Source organism: Nelusetta ayraudi, unplaced genomic scaffold, assembly GCF_046127955.1.
Source record: "Nelusetta ayraudi isolate G7.1 ecotype Tasmania unplaced genomic scaffold, CSIRO-AGI_Nayr_v1 ptg000015l, whole genome shotgun sequence".
Taxonomy (NCBI): Eukaryota; Metazoa; Chordata; class Actinopteri; order Tetraodontiformes; family Monacanthidae; genus Nelusetta; species Nelusetta ayraudi.
The window spans coordinates 281,014-299,832 of NW_027466065.1; the positions used below are offsets into that span (position 1 = coordinate 281,014).

Genomic DNA, 18,819 nt, shown 5'->3' on the forward strand with positions numbered 1-18,819 from the left:
AGGGAGGCTTAAGCTCCCCCGAGCCCTCGCCTCAGAACTGAGAGCATCTTATCCGGTACGAAAGTTATGCATGGCGGAGGACGCGCTCAGACAAAGGCATGGGAGAGAGAGATCGACGGGACGACGAGAGGGGGGGGGGAACCCAAAACGAATAAGAAGACTCTGCAGGAATTTGCACACACTGTTCATGAACAGCGGTTGTCTTTTTATCAGAATGTCTCTCCAGGGATGATGATGATGATGATGATGATCATATCATCATCATCATCATCATCATCATCGCGTGGAAAACAAAAGATCAAAGCGCAGGCAATCAAACAGGATGAGATCAGATGACGAGGTCGTACCCTGAGGTGATAGAACACAACTCCCGTGCTGAGGACGTCCCGGTCCAGGGAGACCAGGTGCGGCTGGAGGGAGTTGATGAGGAACCCGGCCTGGTCTCCGTTGATGTCCAAACTGTAGCGCTCCAGCAGCTCCTTCTTGTCCCTCCAGCTCTCCGACCAGTCCTTGGTCAGCTGCTCCACCTGAGGAGGGGCGGAGGCGTGGAGATTTGCCCGTCAGCGGGAACAACACGCTTCAACGCGACGCGCTCGGGTGCGAACGTCTCGATCCAGCTACCTTCAGTTCGTTCTGCAGAACGATGTCGGAGAGATTTCCATCCCTTTCATCACTCAGCGACGGGCTGAGATCACGCTGCTGTCAGTCAAGCGGGGGATAATAGATACGTCAAAACACAAAACAAATCTGTGCATCAGGGAAATGTCATATTCCATCTTAATCTGTCACCACCCCCAGGATTAAAAGTGTCTTCAAGAGGAGCTCTAAATTAGGACTTTGCCACAGAAGCTTAGTAATTGCAGCAGTGTAAACCCAGAAAGATGCAGTGTACTTCTAAAGGAGTTAACGATGTCCCCCAATGATTTAAAAAAAAAAAAGAAAAAGAAAAGAGCCTTCATACCATTTCAAAGCTGAGCAGCATGCTCTTAAGCCTGTCAATCTCCTCCCTCAGTTCCCTGATTAGTCGGACGTTGGCATCCTGCAGGAGGAATCAAAGCACACATCAACCAGCGAGGAAAATAAATAAATAAATGCATGTTTTCGCGCAAACGTCACATCTTGCCATCTCGCTCCGAAACAGCAACCGACCTCATTAACCCGGGGCTTGTTAACAATATTTCTGGCATGGGCAGCGTAGCGCAGGGTGCTGAGGGTCTCGTTATAGCTGCTCGCGGAGGGGGATACCGCTGCAACACAGGGAATGCAAAAAAATAACAAAAAGAAAAAAAACGACTTCACAAGGAAGAATATAACATTTCATTAATAAAACATGCAGTCACATCATCAGATTGCCAACTAGAATATACAATGTATTGGGAGCATCATCAATATTGCAGTATGCTTGCAGCAGGCTGCACAGACAGACAATTAGACAATAATTGCACACACAATAAAAACCTACGTTGCGCATAATCAGAGCCCTGGTATTGTTACAGCAGTGAGTCCTATTGCATTTGTCTTACTTGCAATCATGATGGTCTTTGAGTTGCCCCCCAGGCTGTCTTTTAGGAGCCAGGTTAGGACCGAGTCTCTGTAGGGGATGAAGCAGTGCCTCCTTCCTCCTCCTCCAGCTCCTCCAGACAAGGAGCTGCTGTGGCTTCCCAAGGTGCTGCCGTCGCCCTCCGACGCCATACTGTTGATACTCTGACAGCTGCTGGACATTTGGGAGTTCTGGGCTGGCAAGGCGACAGGTTTGCAAGAGTGTGCTTAAAGTCTAAATCTACGTTAGTTGATCACAGGGCCGAGCATTTACAGAGACAGCCGGACCTTTAGCCAGTTGCTAATTTTTCTTTTCAGTTTTCTTATTTTGTCTTATTAACAATAAACAATGAAGTCATGTCTATTTTGTTTGTGTGCCTCTGATGCAGCTAAACCCTTTGAAACTTAAATAAAATTATTATATTTAAAATTCAATTCAATTTGAAGATTTTGAGGGTGCCTGAAAACTTTTATTTTTAAATATATATACGAAACGTTTCTGTCCTTTAAAATTACATTAACAACCACTGCTTCAAAGACATCAGAGCTGGTTGACTTAACTTACCAAGAGCCGATATGACGATGCCCAGAGTGACCAGAGACTTGTTGATGTTGGAACCCTCGGTCAGTCTGTCCCGGCAGTACTGCGGATCCGCTCGCTCACTGGCAGACACAAGACAAACACAGAAACACACCGCCAGGCGTTTGTCAGAAGACGCAGTATGCTGAAGGAAGGAGAAAAAAGCACAAGACCGCAGCACTGATCCACTAGGGGGCAGCTGTGTCAGCGTGTTCAATGGGAGGGATGAGGCGGAGGATTATTTTTTTATTTTCAAGTTTCCAATCCTACCTTCCTGCCAAGTCGACCAGGTTTATCTTGCTGACAATTTCTGAAGGCAGGTTGTTCTCCAGGGTTGCCTGAAGAGTAGAAATACAAAAAAAAACAAGACAGGCAGTGATGAGAATCTGCCAAATCCAGGCTGCGGATTAACCGTGTCGTATCTGACGGCGGCTGCTCGGAGGTGAGCGAGAGATGACCTGTGTGTACTGGATGGTGAAGATGGCGTGAGATCTGCTGCTGGCGTCGTGGTTGTGGGTCGCCGCCGTGATGCGGTTGGCGATGCCTTCCTCCAGAAGATCGATGGCCTGCTTGCAGCTTGTGACAACATGCTGAGACAGATCTGATGAGAGAAAGAGGAAAACAGCACAGCGAGAGAAGAAGTTTGACGTAGTTCCAGAAAAGCTTTGAGGGAGATAAAATTCACAATGCAGACTCAAACACGTGAAGCTCCTGAATGCACATGTTGACGATTTACACTTGCAAATCATTCCACAGGGAACAATAATGATCATTAGTTGCTTTTTAAGGTTCTGCCTTGCCCCCAAACAGAGTTACGCCGATTAACTTCATGTAAATGGCGACCTGTGAGTATCCGGATGTGCATCAGAGGATGACAAGGAGATTCATGAAGATGCAAGATGACAAAAACAGGAAGTATGTCTCATCAGTGGGTCACATTTGGTTGGTCATACGAGGCATTTTGAAAGACTCACAAATCTTAAGTAGGTTGTACACACAAAAAACACAATACACAAAATAAAAAAAACTAAATATAAACAATAAAAAAAATATGATTTATTTACGTGGGAAAACAGTTCTGAAAGCAGAGCCTTAATCTGTGTCAGACTGTGTGTGTGTGTGTGTGTGTGTGTGTGTGTGTGTGTGTGTGTGTGTAAAGCGTTCTCCCCTTGAGACGCAAGGAAATGACTTCACTTCCTGTGGTCAACTGGGATTTCTCTTGATGCAGACAATGAGTGGATGTGGGATTTAGGACGCGTGTGGAAAAGGAGGAGGAGTCAGGAGGAGGAGAAGCAAGAGGAGGAGGAGGAGGAGGAGACAAAGAAAGGAGGAGGAGTCCAAACAGCAGGGAAAGTGAGACAAGCTGAAAGAGGAGACGACCACGGGCCACTTGTAAAAGTTACAGGACACAAGAATTCCTAAAAAGTACTGTCACACACCCAAGACCATAATTGAGGTAAATGTTGTGTTTTGGTGTCTGTCGCAGTGTTGACTCTTGTCGTAAATCCAGAGTCAGCACGCCAAGAACAGCGCTCGAGCAGAAATTTCAAAAAATATATATATGAAAATATGCAAATTCCACATCACATTGTGCAAGTTCATTCACAACAGAGATTTCCCAAAGGAAGCGTTGCAGAAAACTGTGTCAATCATTGGGAAATTATTCTTGCAGCGTTTTGGGGATTTGCAGCCATGAGACCCCTTAAATCTGCAAGACGAGGGGGGAAAAAAGGGACTAATGTGGTGATTTTTTTTATCTTGATGTTGTTCCCGAACTGGGGATTTATGTTGGCTTACTGCGAGGATAAAATGAGCCAAAAAATAAATAAACAATTGTGGTTTACTTTCTTTTGGTTTCCTGAAATCCCTCGTCTTTGTGCGTTCCCTCTTTTAAGTTAACTTGAGTCCCGTCTGGGCATCCGTGTCTCCAACTACCTCTCATCACAGAGCGTGAATGTAGAGCCGCGGCCGACACACTCACCCTGCACGTACGGCCCTTTCTCAGGATGCTCTCTGACCCTCAGGGAGACCCTCTTCTTCTGCTCCGCCGGCCGCAGCAGGTCTCGGACCCGCTCGTTATAGATCTCCAGGAAGCTGCGGGGACGGAGAAGAAAGAAGACGTCCCGTGATAACGACACACTGTCTGCTGCAGTTGCGATGATGCTTGTCACTGACGCTCATCCTTTTTGATTGTCCGCACGCCGGCAAACACAAACGGAATTGAGGAGTCCACAGAGCTGCACAAAAACTAGAAAGACCAGTTGCTTTGCATTGTGTTGTCTGCAGCTTAATTGTTGGTGCAAGTTTGCTCACGGGCGACATCCCTCAGATCCAGACAATGCCATCAGTACCTGATCTCCAGCCTGCTGGTGTTCTGGCCTTCACCACAGATGTCTTGTGATCTGAAGAGACCCTGCATGACAAAGAGACCAGATAGTCAAGTTACCCAACAATTCTAGAGCCACGATGAAGTGAAACTACGCAACCTACGACTGTACCTGGCAGATCCGAGGAGTCAAGCCGATAGAGTCCTAAAAACAGCAACAACAAAAAAAATTCAGAAGAAAAAAATGAATGCTTTTAACTTTAGACTGGTATAATGGTTGGAGATGTTTTATGATAAAATGCTTTACTTGTTGTTGCTACTGTTCCAACTAAGTTGGGCCAGCTGGAACCTGCAAAACATGTGTGTGATGCCACAAAGCGAGCTGAGTTCTCACCGGCGTTCCCATCATGGTGTACGTCTTCCCCGATCCCGTTTGGCCATAAGCAAACAGACACACGTTGTAACCCTCAGAGGCTCCAGACAGCACTGACACACCCAGGTCCTGGAACACCTGAGGAGCACAAACAGACACACACACCTTAGATAACAAATACACAGGATGAACAAAGAGATTTCTTTAAATTTCTGGAGAGAGAAGCACAGATTGAGCACAAATTTGGCTTGGCTGCGAACTGAGATGCCTGCTTATGTGTGCGCGTCTTATTGACAGTGCAGCCATATAGTTCCATGGCATTGTTTTTGCTTTTAAACACCAGTGTGTGTTCACACTGAGGCTTCGCTGCCACAATGCCGTGGCGCCGAGCCAGAGCGTCGGGGAGGCAACGGTGCTTCCTGCTAAAAGGTGTTTTGCTGGGGAGCCGAGAGGTCAGCTAATACTTTGTGTAAACAACAGATTTGCTGCGCTTGTGTGAGAGTAGACACAAGTGCCAGAGTTGCAAAAAGAAAAAAAAAAAGGGATAGGAAAAAAGAAATAAGCCTGGACTAAGAGCGCCGTGGAGAGATGAGGGGATCTGGAGGAAGCCCTCTCAAAACAAACAGGCGAGCCCCGTGTTTGTGCTTCTCCTTGCGTCCACATGTGAGCACCAGCGTCTAGAGGAGGCCCCATCATGTTCACTCGTTCTTCATTATCAACACTCTACAGGTACACCACACACGGATGATGCATAGCTGCATGGATCTACTAATGCATCCGAAGAATAAAACACATCACAACACAGAAATCAAACGTCACAATCTGATCACTCTAAAATCCTTGATAGGTCCAGTGTGTAATATCTGGCCTGATTTGTGATTTTTATATTGGTAAAAGCTTAATATACTGCCCATAAATAGATTAAGAAAAGTGTATACTCACAGTACAATAAAAGTATTTTGGTTTTCCTACCCACACAACGGTTCTTATATAAGAACATACATAGAGCGAGGATCTTGCTCCTAGTTGCCATCTTGCACCGCCATATTTCCAAGGAAGCTGCGGCGAAATATGGCCGGGGGGGGGGAAGCAACCTGATCTGGGCCAGACCTGAGACACAGCACATTCCCCTCCACAACCATAACACACAGCGTCAAGATCAGCCCAAGACCCCCAGGCCTGGACCACAGGATGAAGGAATGCTCTCCAAGCTCTCCAGCCACCTCCAAGGATCAAACACGGGAGTCCTTTCAACGCACCACCGGCGTGTAAATGTGTGCGTCCACCACCGGCCACGGCGAGGAGAGGCTGGAGATAAGCCTGTGTATACACCCTGGGAGCGGTGGGAATGGGTTTAGCTTGGATGTGGTTGAAAGCTCTTGTGAAAGGACTGCACCTTGTGAAAGCACCCAGAGAGCGGTTCCCCGGTCGTCTGGCTGCTCTTTGGAGTGTTTTGAATTTCGGGGTAGCGCTCAACAGCCGGGGCTTTTCTCTCTGAGAAACGTCAAATGTTACAAAACTGTGCGGTTAAGCTCACAAACATGCACGATCCTCAAAAAAGGTCAAGGCCGGCTTTTGTGTTTCTCAGCCGTACTGGAGGTGTGGGAAAGCAAAGTGTTGGCCACGTGGGTGCAATAATTGCACAGCCAGCAGTGACGCAGGAATATGGAGTCAAATGCTAACACATGTCCAAGGTGTTCGGAAAATGTCTAATGTGTTGGAGCGACATTCCAAACATTATTATTTTTTAGAGGAGTCGGGGTTTCAGAATCTGGGGGGGAAAAAATGCCTGCGTCAGAATCACAATGCTTTATTAGCTTGTTGTTTGGATAAAAAGTTAAATCATCATTATGTATTCATTCATCATAGAGGAGAATTAGCATACTATTTAAGATATTTAGAATTGTTATTTTTATTATGAGTAGTAGTAGTAGTAGTAGTATTAAGATGCCTACTAATGGATCGCCTTACTTTTCGTCACCATGGACAGACGAGCTGTTCCAATAAAGAAGAGCTGTCTGGATTTATCCACTGGCAGATGAAGTGTTCACTGCAGCCCTACACTTCAGAAACACCACTTGCTCGTGGACCTTTCACTATGTCGCCTTGCCAACCCTCTGCAGACAAGAGCCACGTGTCGCTAGTAAAAAAAATGCTTCCCTCCAGCCACTGCCGAGTGACTGAGTGACCTTATAAATCAGCCAGTAGGCACTCTGACAGAAACAAGGGGCACATTCCTGCGTGCGTGCCGGAAATCATTTTTTACACTGGGAGCTAAAGGTGTCGCAACAACCTTTAATTCCTGTGTTGTTTTGTCAGAAACAGATGCCGGCGTCAGCGAAGACACAATAATGATTTTGCACATCTGGGCAATTTGGTCTTCACAACAGAGAGAATTGAACAGAACCCTGGTTCTGTGTTGGAACTGAATTCATTTGCACAGCAATTTCAATCACATTCGTGGTGCAGCAAGCAAATTAAAACCACAAGGCGGTGTGTCCAGGTGTTGTAGCCGTAGCCAGCAGGCCGGGATGACAAACTTGTTCTGTGCGGTGACAAACAGAGCACGTCACAGAAACTTCATCAAAACTCTGAATGGATGACACGCCATATTGTCACATGTCATCTATTCATGCTTGATAATGCTGCCTTGTTCTTGTTCATTGTGCAATTTTTTTATTTTTTATTTTTATTTACTTTATTTTATTTTGTTATTTTTTATTTTGTTTGTTTTGTTCTGTTTTTGTTTATGTATTTATTATTTTCATTTTTATTTTATTCATTCATTTTCTTTATTACTATTATATATAAATGTTTTCCAATTTAATTGAATTATATTTCCTGTACCTTATGACATAAGGAGAAAAAAAAATAATTATGATTGCCTCATGAGAAAAATGTATCCAACGCGACGTACTCTGTGCAATAAAAATAATATAAATTAAAAAAAAACAAAAAAACTCTGAATGGAATCTAGGGGGTGACGCCGACTTCATGCGCTCCTTGTCTTGGGAAAGATAAACTCTTGTTTATCCTCAAGAGAAGTGACCTGATGAAGTGTGCAGTCCTCCTGGGGCCCGGGACCACCGAGGGGTAGTGCACCCCCGCCCGCCCACCAGCCCGCCAGCCTCTCGGCTGAATGGTGACTTTAACGTGGACACACACAAACAAAAAAAAAAGTTGCCTCCCGTGTCTTGTCCTCATCCCACCATTCAAAAAGAGACACAGACAAGCCGTCCTGCCTCAAACACAGAGAATCAATACGGCCCCTTGTTAAAGTTGACCCTCTTAAATTCACTCTATGGGGGCTACAACAAGGCTGAGGGGTCCCGCCAGGCCTCGCACAAAGAGCCGCAACCTCACTTCAAGTTCCGCCTCTGAACTTCCACTCTCTCTCTCCTCTTTGTGCGTCACACCTTTTATTTTGTCTCCTTCGGCACAGTCGAGCCCGTTTCTTTTATTTCTTTTTTATTTAATCAAAATTCTACACTATACTTCTGATGACCTCTCGGAAAGACAAAAAAAAATAAATAGTAAATGCTGAGACTGCGGTGGAGCGTTTCATTCCTGTCACGCCAACCCTCCGCCGACATAGCCCATTTTTACTTTCTGCAGCTCCTGGTGGCGCTGGCAGGTATTTTTTCACCGAGGTACGAGGAGGCGCTTGTGTTGCTCGTATGGACTACCAGAAGTCACACGTGTGCAAGTCACAAGCAAGTCTCAAGTCTTAACCGTCAAGTCTCAAGCAAGTCCCAAGTCACTGTGGTGAGAATCAAGTCAAGTCATTGCTAAAGTCAAATAAGTCACAGCTCAAGTCATACAAAATCTGATCATCCAAGTCAGTTTACACATTGAAATCAGTTAAGACAGTGGTGCACACTTTGACTTTTATCTCAACATAAACTATTGCACCCTGCTTGCAATTGCCAAACTTAACTGCTTACTTCTCCCTTCAGGAGGGTCAGGTCATTTCTCCCTGGCATGTTTACGCATCTATCTAGACTCAAAGGTGCTCATCTGTTGATCTGTTGACCGCTGTTGGTCTGCGTGCAGCGTGCATTGCACCGTAAAATCACCCGATCATTTTCCAAAAAAACACCAACAAATTTTCTAACGTTATATATATATATATAAAAAAGAAAAGAAATTGAAAAAAAATGCAAGTCTTTAATTTTTAAAAAGTCAAGTCCTTTTGAGTCACCTGTCTCAAATCTAAGTCAAGTCTCAAGTCATGAAGACCAAGTCAAAGTCAAGTCAAGTCTTTCATCAGCGTTAATCAAGCAAGTCTCGAGTCCTCAAATTTGCGACTCGAGTCTGACTCGCGTCAAGTCATGCGACTTGAGTCTCCCATCCCTGTGGAGTTCAATTTCAATTCAGGGTCAAATTCAGCGGGAGTGAAAGAGGCTCGATTTAAAGCAACCAAACAGGCCGACGGGTCCAACACAATAAGGGCAGAATAAACACCTCCATCAGCAGGAAGGCAACTCTCACTGCTGCTGTTGTGGGTGAGTGGTTTAGAGGAAACAACAACCCCAACAAGGACAAAAGCCTCAGAGTTTGCCTCCCTGGCACCGCAGGAATTAAAAAAACAAAACAAACCAAACCACTAACAATGAAAGCGGGAAAAGCTGAATATAGAATCAGTCGTATGTCCGTCCAAATCATCTGGTCAAAACAGAGAAGGGAAGAGTAAAATAAAAATGTTTGGAGATTCCTGGTACACATGCAAAAACAGAATTGCATTGCCCGGTAAAGGTCAACAAACACTGTTTAACACAATCATCCCCTGCAGGGTTTTAAATTCCAGCTGCAAAACAAACACGAGCAGGATTTCTGGACGTTTCGCAACAATAATCAGTGAATTTGCCAGCCAACGAGCTCCGCAAAGATGAAGAAATTCACCCAAGCACATTTCTGGAAGCCAGCAGTCAGATGAAACTGCCATGTTGGTAATGAAACGTGTGGATAAAGACAGAGCGGCAAAGGGTGAAAAAGTGGTCGGGTGGTGGCGGTGCAGCGAGAGCAGCTCTGTAATCGCCGGCTACGGAAAACACCAATTTGGTCTGGTTTCACGTGTCCTGCTCCCCTTTTAACCTCCCCGGAGTCGTGTCTGTGTATCAAAAAAAATGTGTGAGACGTCGTCGAGGGCGACGGCAGAAAGAGAGGGGGAAAAAAATGTAACAAAAAAAAAAAAAGCTAAACAACAAGTGTTCACTCTGCATTCTTTTTATTTATTTAACACCTTATTTATAAGAGACTGATGCAAAGAGCCGATGCTGCGAGCAAAATATGAAATGCACGGGAGAGAAGCAACTCTCTGCCAAAGCCATCCAACCTAGAAGCGGAGGCCTCCTGGTTCCCGTCCAGCGCCAACAACACAACAAGCTGATTTTTTTTTTTCCAGGCAAAGGTGAAATAGCTTTTGGGGAAAATGAGAAAACATCAAAAAAAAAAAAACCCACAGAGTCAGTTTTCCCCGAGTTCCTGCGAGGAGCAACAATAACACAACTCGAAATAAAAGATGAAAACACCTTTTGGCCCTTTTTCAGCATCAATCTGCAGCCAAGAAGGGCACTCGACAATACAACAAGATGTGGAAACAATTTCACGAACGCGGTCGAGAAGAAGAGGCGACTCCAAACTTATTCTTCAGTTTGAAAGGCTCCTAAACTTAGCTTCTCAAAAAAACAACAACAATCATTTCCACATTGGTGGGCAGCGTAGTCAGCAGGAAGACGGCTTCACGGCCGAGAGGAGGGAGCAGAGAGCACAGGAAGCCGTTTGGCCGGCGCTCAACAATGCTCTCGTTTGTCACACTTGGACAGAATTTGTAGGTCAAATTAGCATGAAGGGCTGGCGAGGCTGCAAGAGAGGGCGGAGACACGCAGGCCAGACAGATAGGATGCTCGGCGTTACTCTGACCTCCCCGCGCATGGGAATGAAGGACTCGGGGAGAACAGAGGGGGGGGGGGGTTAAAAAAGTGAGGGAAATGTGCATTCCAGGTCTTAGTTTAAACTCCTCTGAGCGGCGCACAGGCAGTTAAACAAATAAACAGGGCTGTTTTTGGACGCTAGTGGGGATTTGCCGCTCAGACCCCAAGCACAACAACGTGGAGCAGGGCTGCACGCGGCAGGCAAGACAGAAGAGGAGAAGCAGGGTGAAAGTGTGTTGGACACAGACAGGATCGAGGCAAAGACTTTTTTTTTCCATTTGTCGCAAAGTTTTGTCTCTTGTTGTCTCTTCTTAACTTTTAAAAGTCCTTCAAACAGGAAGTGAGCGGGTGCGAGATTCACCACGTTTACTTTTTGCGGAGCAACAAACACAGTTTGGCGCGGCCGGGGTTTAAAACTATTCCGATGACTCTATAACATCTGCCCGACTGCTGTCTTGTTTACGGCGTCGCTCTGCTGCCGCTGGAGCAAAAATCTCTGCAGAAATCACAGCTGGCCTTTCTGCGTCCAGAGGGGGAAGGATCTCAAGTTTCTTTATTGACAGCATGTGGGAGGGGAGATGGGAAGCGGGTGGGGGGGGGCTTTATGGTTAATTAAAATCAGGCCGAACTGATACTGGACTGTGTCCGGGTTGGGGATGGGAGAGCGGGGGGGGGGCTCACGTGTGCTGCCGTGCACAGAGAAGCTATTCTTTGTCCGCGCTGACACACAGACCCAGAAACTGTGCGAGCGGGCGGCATTATTTGAATGTGAGAGGGGGAGATTTAATGGGACGGAGAGGAGGAGGAAGAAACCCCAGCGAGTCGACTCCACTCTGCAATTTAAAGAGAAAAAAAAAGGCATTGTGCTCCAGACTGGAAGCCTCGGCGGTGACGTCCCAGCCATGAAATTCAGCTGCGAAGAATCACTTAGCGAGGAGGGAGGGAGGCAGCTGTGAGCTTGGCAAGGAGAGAGCTGGGAAGGGGGGGGCTCTGGAGGCACAGCGAACCCCCCCCCCCTCCCCCTCTTTAACTCCACCCTCTTCCACCCCGTCGCCCTTCATTCGGCTCCTCCTCCCGCCGAGGAATTCGCACTCCCACTCCGCCTTCGCCCTCTAATCGCTTTCTCCTGCTCCGCTTGTTTTTGCTCGCTTTGCTTTTACAGGCAATAAACAAGGCGAGCCGTGGCGTAAACGGCGGGAAGGCTAGCTCAATATCTAATATCTAGCGTAAAAAAACACATAGGTGTATATATATATATATACATATATATACATATATATATACATATATATATATATATATATATATGTATATATATACATATATATACATATATATATACATATATATATACATATATATATATATATATATATATATATATATATATATATATATATATATATATATATATATATATATATATATATATATATATGTGTGTGTTGTAGTATTTAGACTAGACTAGGAGTCTCTCCTCTGCTCTAGATCAACAGCTGGCCTTGATTACAGACAGTTGTCTTTCATTAACCCACATCTCCACCAGGCAGAACTCTTCTTCTTCCTTTTCTCCTCTCAGACACCTAGCGTTGCCGTCTTTCAGGCAAGATAGAGAGGCTCCAGTGTCATGGATGGATGGATGGATGGATGGATGGATGGGTGGGTGGGTGGTGCAGGGGGGTCTCCTGGGGGTCTCCAAGGGGTTCTGGGTGTGGCGCGGCCGTATGCAGCCAGAAAAAGCAGCAGCTAACATCCACTTTTCTCTCGCCTCACTGCAGCACAGGTTTATGTTACTCTGGGGCCCGATGGGAGCCGAGTGCAAAAGTGGATTCGGAGCAGGTTCTGCACTTCCTGCTCGGAGAGAAGGCGAGGAAATCCCACGGCGCCAGAACACCAATTGGCTCGGTGCTTTGTTTCAATGGGGGTCGAGAGCGTCGCAAGAGGAAAAAGTCGGATTCCAATATATTCCACTGCGGCGCCGCACGCTCGTCAGTTTGACGCAGACTTTGAGAGGACAATTCTGGGGATTCTGCCGGAGAAAAAGGAGGTGAGATTCGAATCCAGACGCTGTCCTTTCGCCCACCGCGGGTCACGCTGAGGAATGTCGTGTGGCCACCGAGTCGCTGTGACTGGACACAATTCTGCTGAGGGAAGTGGCAACCCAAGCCAAAAACCACGAGAGGGAAGAAGAAGGAGGGGAAGAAGAAGAAGAAGAAGAAGAGGAGGAGAAGTGTTGTGCCATCTTTTGCTCAGCAGCCCTCTGAAGCATCACACTGGTGACTCAAATCACACAAAGAGCTCTGACAGAGCAGCCGTAGCAGGTTGCTACACTGCACTGAAATCAGGGTGAAGTCGCTTAGAATTACACCAAATCAAAATATCCCTGAGCTTTTTTTTTCTGTATTTCTCGTACAGGAATCAGGAATCTCTAGCTGCGTTTCCATTGCCCCTGGAATTGCGCAAAGCCTAAATATCGCAAAAAAAAAAACTGGTGACGGAAACGCCTACATTTCAAAAAACCTCTCAACTACTTAACTTTTAATAAGGTTTTTATGCTCTCATGAGGTGGCTTTTCAGACGCATCGATATAGAGGATAATCGCAAAAGTGTCATGGAAACACTTTTTTTGTATTTATGCGCCACCGGACGTGACGTACGGGGTCACATGACCAGGTCACTTGAAGTGAAAATGGCGCATCATGTTTCAATGGAGGAGAAAACTGAATATTTTCATATATGTATAGTCATTTTATTTTATGATTTTTTTATTACATGACAAATAGTATTTTTTCGCTTTTAATTTGCAAAAAACTGTAATGGAAACGTTGCTATTGCCTCCTTAACTTGAGCCCCTCTCTGGGTCCAGCATCACCAATCCCACCACCCTGATCAAAACCAGCACGAACACATCTAATTGGCGAATCAAAAGCCCGGACATGTAAAGTCAGCTATCTACACCTCGGCCGAGGCAAAAAGACTACTGGGTAACAGATGGAGCCGATTCTGTGTCCCATGAGTGGCCATCTGTGGAAAAAACACACAACACAAAACACACACGTCGTCCCTCTTGTTGTGGTCCGTGTGCACGGCCGCAGTTTCCTCTGGGCTCTTATCATGATGGAAGAGGTTGTGTTTGCAAAGCACAGACGAAAAAAAACAAAATAGCACAAAAAACATCCCTGGGTCGCCATGCGAAAAGGCTCCGCCCACCCCAAACGGCTGGAGTGTGGTAACAATGCTCCAATGGTCAACACTGATGAGACCAGGGATGGGCAAACTATGGCCCGGGGTCCATATGCTAAGCATATGTTTAGCTTTTAAATCCGGTCTGCCGAACTTGAAGAAATCATATTAACAGTAAGTAAGTAATAAAAAAAGCTGTACTTCATCCATTTTTCAGTGTTCTAAGAGTCATTTCAATAAAGAGCTAAATACTGCGGGGCTTCAAAGACAGAAGGTATTTTGTTGTAACGCTTTTGATCATTTTCAATTCACTTTCAAGCACATTTCCTACATATGGCATGATGTGTTCTTTCTCCACTGAGGTGGCTCACCAAAACACTCCATCCATCTGCTGCGGCTCCGGCCCCCTCTGTCAAATTTTAGAAACAATTGTGGCCCCACCAGTCAAAAAGTTTGCCCACAAAGGTTAGCGACCACTTTTCTGTTTTTTATGGCAGAACCTGCACTCATTTTTGATAGTGAAATAATCAAAAAGTTTTTTTTTTCCCCACACAACACCGAGAAGATTTCACAACAGGAAAACGTGGCATCGGGAAAAAACACACAAGTTTTGCAACGAGAAGTCAAGAGAAAACATTCAACAGGCAATCTGAGGTCACGTGAAACCAAAGTTTGTGCCTCAACGTCAAGTGAAACACGGGCAGCCGTTACCTCCTCCTGCGAGGCGTAGTGGGGGTGTGCAGGGTCCACCGACCAGTAGCAGTAGTCAAAACAGAACTCCACAAGTTTCTCTCTGGAATCCACTGCGCCATCAGCACGTCCGTCCAGCTTTAGAGACACACAGGGGGGGAAAAAAGGGTCAAGCGTGTTAGGATACTTTTTACTGCTATTTACACGATGGGCAAAAAACTGCCCAACGCTGCAACTCTAACAAGGCTGGACGCACTTCATTAGTTCTTGACGGTCCTTAACGGATTGAATTCACTCGCATGTGCTCAAATATAAAGTATTTGATGAAGGAAGAACGGGAGCCACATTTAAAAACCCCGGCGCTGTGGTTTTATCTTAATGGCTCTGCTGGTGCGTAAAACTGCCAGTAAGCTTTTTCCATTCGTTAACGACGTGCCCGCCGCTCCTGCAGCGTTTTTAGATGCCTCGCTGCTTCGACACTGAACACCTTCCTGCTTACTGTGAAACTTGAACTAGGCAACAACAGCTCAGCATCACGCAGGCTTGTCCAGGCACAACGGCCACACTGCGTGAGAGCGCAAGGATTAAAACAAAACAAAACAAGAAAACACGAGCACGTCCCTCTTGGTATTTCTTCTGCATCGCTTCTTATCGTTTTCTCGCAAATTACAACAAACTACCAGAGTCAATTACACAAAAATTGTTCACTTTGTCTTCACTGATAGATTTACTCTTATTTTCTTTTGTGCAGATAATTGTCTGAGCAAAAGAAAATAAGAGCAGACCACTGTCAATGTTGGGAAGCTATTGATTCTGTGCTACGCTGGAGGCTTTTTTCTTTCTTTTTTCTTGAGGCTGATGAGCTGAAAAACACATACAGCCTCTTTGTGGACAGATGGAATTCTCAGAAGGGGGTCCTGTTTTAGCTCAAAGTCAGCTGCAGACCCCGACCCGAACCACAGACCCACTCATACGCAGACATATTGAGCGTCTCCTGTCTCCAACTCACCATCTTCACATTTGTTTTAATTGGGTCTGGACGTTAAAAAGATGTTCGTTTGGTCTGCGTAACGTTTACGTCTCTCTAATATTAGCTTTAGTTTCTCACTAGCCGTGTGTGTCCCATATCCTCCACAACTGTCCCACTTTCCATAAATAATTATTCCCTTAAGAGCCACAAGAGTCATGGGGTCTTGGTCTGTTTCCACTGGAGGGGGAGCAGAGGGGGGGAGGAGAGGGGGCAGGCCATGTGTGGTTTCTCTCCGTCACATAATTTCTTTTTTAAACAGATTCTCTCTGCTCTGCCCCCCCCCCCCCCCCAGACTCCTCTCCATACATCAGCGTGAGAGGCCAGAATGTAAACCAACGGCAGCGAGTCTCTCACCACCAGTGAGCTCAACAAGGCGGACAGCCGGACGTTTCGGACAACAAACTCTGCCTTTGCACCCACAAGTGGAATCGACGAGGCTCCCCCCCCCCCCACAAATCCTCCTTCACACTTTCAATTTTCACCTCTGATAAAGCAAAGCGTGAAACCCACAGTGTGACTTGTTCCACCCTGAAACTGGAACTCGGGCCAGAGTGTCTGCAGGCAACGCGGCGCTGCACTCATCAGACGAGTCTGCCTGGTCATGTGACACAGCAGGTTGCTAACTTAGTGAGAGTGTCGACTTACGAGACCATATGTGTCAAACAATAATAATTGTTTCAAAAATCTGTGCAGGATATTTATTCAATGTTGAATTGAATTCTTTATTCGAGCATAAAAAAAACTGAAATACGATAAAAAAAAATAAAATAAAAAAAATGACAAGCCAATTCCTCAAAGAAAACAAACATCCACAAACTTGTGTTTGTATGCAAATACAAATTCTGCTAAATTATAACTGCATCTATACTCAGCATACTCTATTTTTCCTTTGGTGCAAACACATCAAAAGGCGTCAGTGTTATGAAGGTATAGATCGGCATTGAACCGCCTGCCTCTTCTCACAATAAACAAAAGTGACATCACGCAGGAAAAGGCTGATCCAGAGCCCTAAACATCCTGTCACGACAGATAGCATCAACACACACCTCCAAATGAACCCTGGTCCTTCCAACACTAGAGGCATCAAGCTATTAACCACCCAAAAATACCCCCCCCCCCCAAAAAAAATAAATAAAAAAATCTCACCTTAACATTGCGGATCTTCACAGACTTGTCCTCCACTTTCACAGCCAGCCTGCCTCCGTCCGCCATCTCCCTGCGAGCAAGAGGAGAATCCTAACTCAACACAGTGAACATCATACATTTCAGACAGAGGGAATCACTGTGAAGTGAGCGGTCTAATCAGTAAAACGCTGAGGCATGCTCTCTTGCGGAGAAGAGAGGATAAGAAAGGATGCAGCAGTCAGTACTGATGTGCTTCAAGCAGAAGCGGAAATAAATTCAACAAAAGGTTTCACTTTGGATTGAACACAAGCCGACAGATCGAAGCAGGTTTGAAATCTTCAATGGGGCCGCCACAAATACATGCGAGAGGGTGTCCAGATAAATTTTGGGTGGTTCTGCTTGACTGAGGCTATCGCACGGCGGTTAACATAATGAATGTGTGATGCATGAAATCATCACCAGTGGATTCTTTAAAAAATAAAATAAAAGCCGAAGCTGCTAGAGAGGGTTCTCTCCCCCCCACCCGGAGTCAGGAACGTGCACGCTTTGGAGTGTGTACAATGGAAAGCAGCAGTGTGTGTGTGTGTGTGTGTGTGTGCGCGCAAAAGAAGGTCAACTCCATCTGGTTGCAGCAGCTGGACCGAGCAACATCTGACGCAACACATGCGAAACAGGAGGCAATCACAGCACGATGAGATGGAGCCGGTTTTGATTTCCAATAAGGGGTGAAACTCTCTCTGCTGGTGTAGAGACGGCTGACATGGAGGGGTGGCTGTTGTAATCTTGATCTTTTTTTTTTCCCCCTTCCTTTTTTTTTTTTTTTTTTTTCTAACAGCCCCAGTAAAAAACACAGCCCAAAACCACCAGACTTCAATCTCAGGCTGAGTGATCACAGAGGAGCTGAGGCAGGGGGTGAGGGGACGTGCTGGGAGTAAAAAACCTCATAAATAAAAATGTGTTTTGATACGAGGCATTTTTGTGTGTGTAAAGTACAAAAAAAAAATCCTGCAAAAACCTTTGCATGTCACGTGAGGAAACAACTGACGGGGCTGATGCCAATAAATCACTCGCTGGGACCAGATTCTCCCCAGCCACTTGCTGGAAGCTCAAGCTAACGTCGTCTCGGTCACACAGTGAGCAAAGGAAATGCGTGCTCGCATCAGAAAGAACCGGAACAATGGCGAAGAATGAGGAGGTGCATTTGCATAACTGTAAATGTATTGGATATGCAAAACAGCAGGAAACATTGTGAAAGGAATTCTTGAACAGCCCCTCAATAACACAAGGTGGAGGCAGTGAAGTTGCTGCAACCCCTGCTTAATATTCTGCAGGAGTTTAGCCCAAATCGATGTCGCTGTAAAGCTACATGTGCATCGAGGATCTGTGATTTTGCGCCCTACTGATCATTTGCCACGAAATTGCAACCAAACTTTCCTCTCTCTCCTCTTCCAGCTGCAGTTTTCACAACACAATTCCCTGCAGCAAGCAAACACACAACATCAATAGGAAGCTGGCACAGCGCATGAACGTTTTAAGGCTCCATATTTACAACCTAATTTTTCATCCACATCTCCAGTGGCGCAGGTTCGCAAGATTAATTGCCCAAAGTTGAGGCCCAGAAAAGCGTTCTTCTGTTTACGGCCTGCAATAAAAGCTCTGGCTTTAAGACTCCTGCAAGAACTCATGATGCCTTCTTGGAATAAGACAACTAACTGCAAGGTCATCTCAGAGTGCAGGGGCAAACAAAACCTCAGTGGCTGGGGGTGCGAAAGCTGACCTGGAAGAGGTATCGTTGCCCTTCATGACAACACAGACAGTCAGATATGTTTTAGCACACACTGACTCGAAAGAGGGGAAAACCAGAGAAATAAACAATGGACTCGTGCGTAAACCAATTGGCATGTGGCCCTTTTTTGTTAGAAAAAACTAAACAAAACGTTATTTAAGAGAATTTAGTACACACATACCAACCAATGATCTGGTCGCCGCCAACTGACCGTGCATATTTGGGCATATGCAGTGAAATAGTCACTATAAAAT

At 45.7% G+C, this 18,819-nt stretch overlaps 1 protein-coding gene across 1 annotated transcript in view; it reads right to left on the reverse strand.

Annotated features, from left to right (window-relative positions):
• The window catches only part of stard9 (StAR-related lipid transfer (START) domain containing 9), a 33,469-nt gene that overhangs the window by 13,856 nt on the left and 794 nt on the right, over nucleotides 1-18,819 (reverse strand). The window contains exons 2-15 of the mRNA XM_076023150.1: nucleotides 16,801-16,870; nucleotides 14,646-14,762; nucleotides 4,840-4,956; nucleotides 4,618-4,650; nucleotides 4,471-4,532; nucleotides 4,101-4,213; nucleotides 2,578-2,720; nucleotides 2,390-2,457; nucleotides 2,105-2,202; nucleotides 1,524-1,736; nucleotides 1,150-1,247; nucleotides 962-1,039; nucleotides 622-699; nucleotides 348-527 (exon numbers count right to left, since the gene is read on the reverse strand). Coding sequence (XP_075879265.1) covers nucleotides 348-527; nucleotides 622-699; nucleotides 962-1,039; nucleotides 1,150-1,247; nucleotides 1,524-1,736; nucleotides 2,105-2,202; nucleotides 2,390-2,457; nucleotides 2,578-2,720; nucleotides 4,101-4,213; nucleotides 4,471-4,532; nucleotides 4,618-4,650; nucleotides 4,840-4,956; nucleotides 14,646-14,762; nucleotides 16,801-16,870 — 1,468 coding nt within the window. The remainder of the gene's footprint in view (nucleotides 1-347; nucleotides 528-621; nucleotides 700-961; nucleotides 1,040-1,149; nucleotides 1,248-1,523; nucleotides 1,737-2,104; nucleotides 2,203-2,389; nucleotides 2,458-2,577; nucleotides 2,721-4,100; nucleotides 4,214-4,470; nucleotides 4,533-4,617; nucleotides 4,651-4,839; nucleotides 4,957-14,645; nucleotides 14,763-16,800; nucleotides 16,871-18,819) is intronic.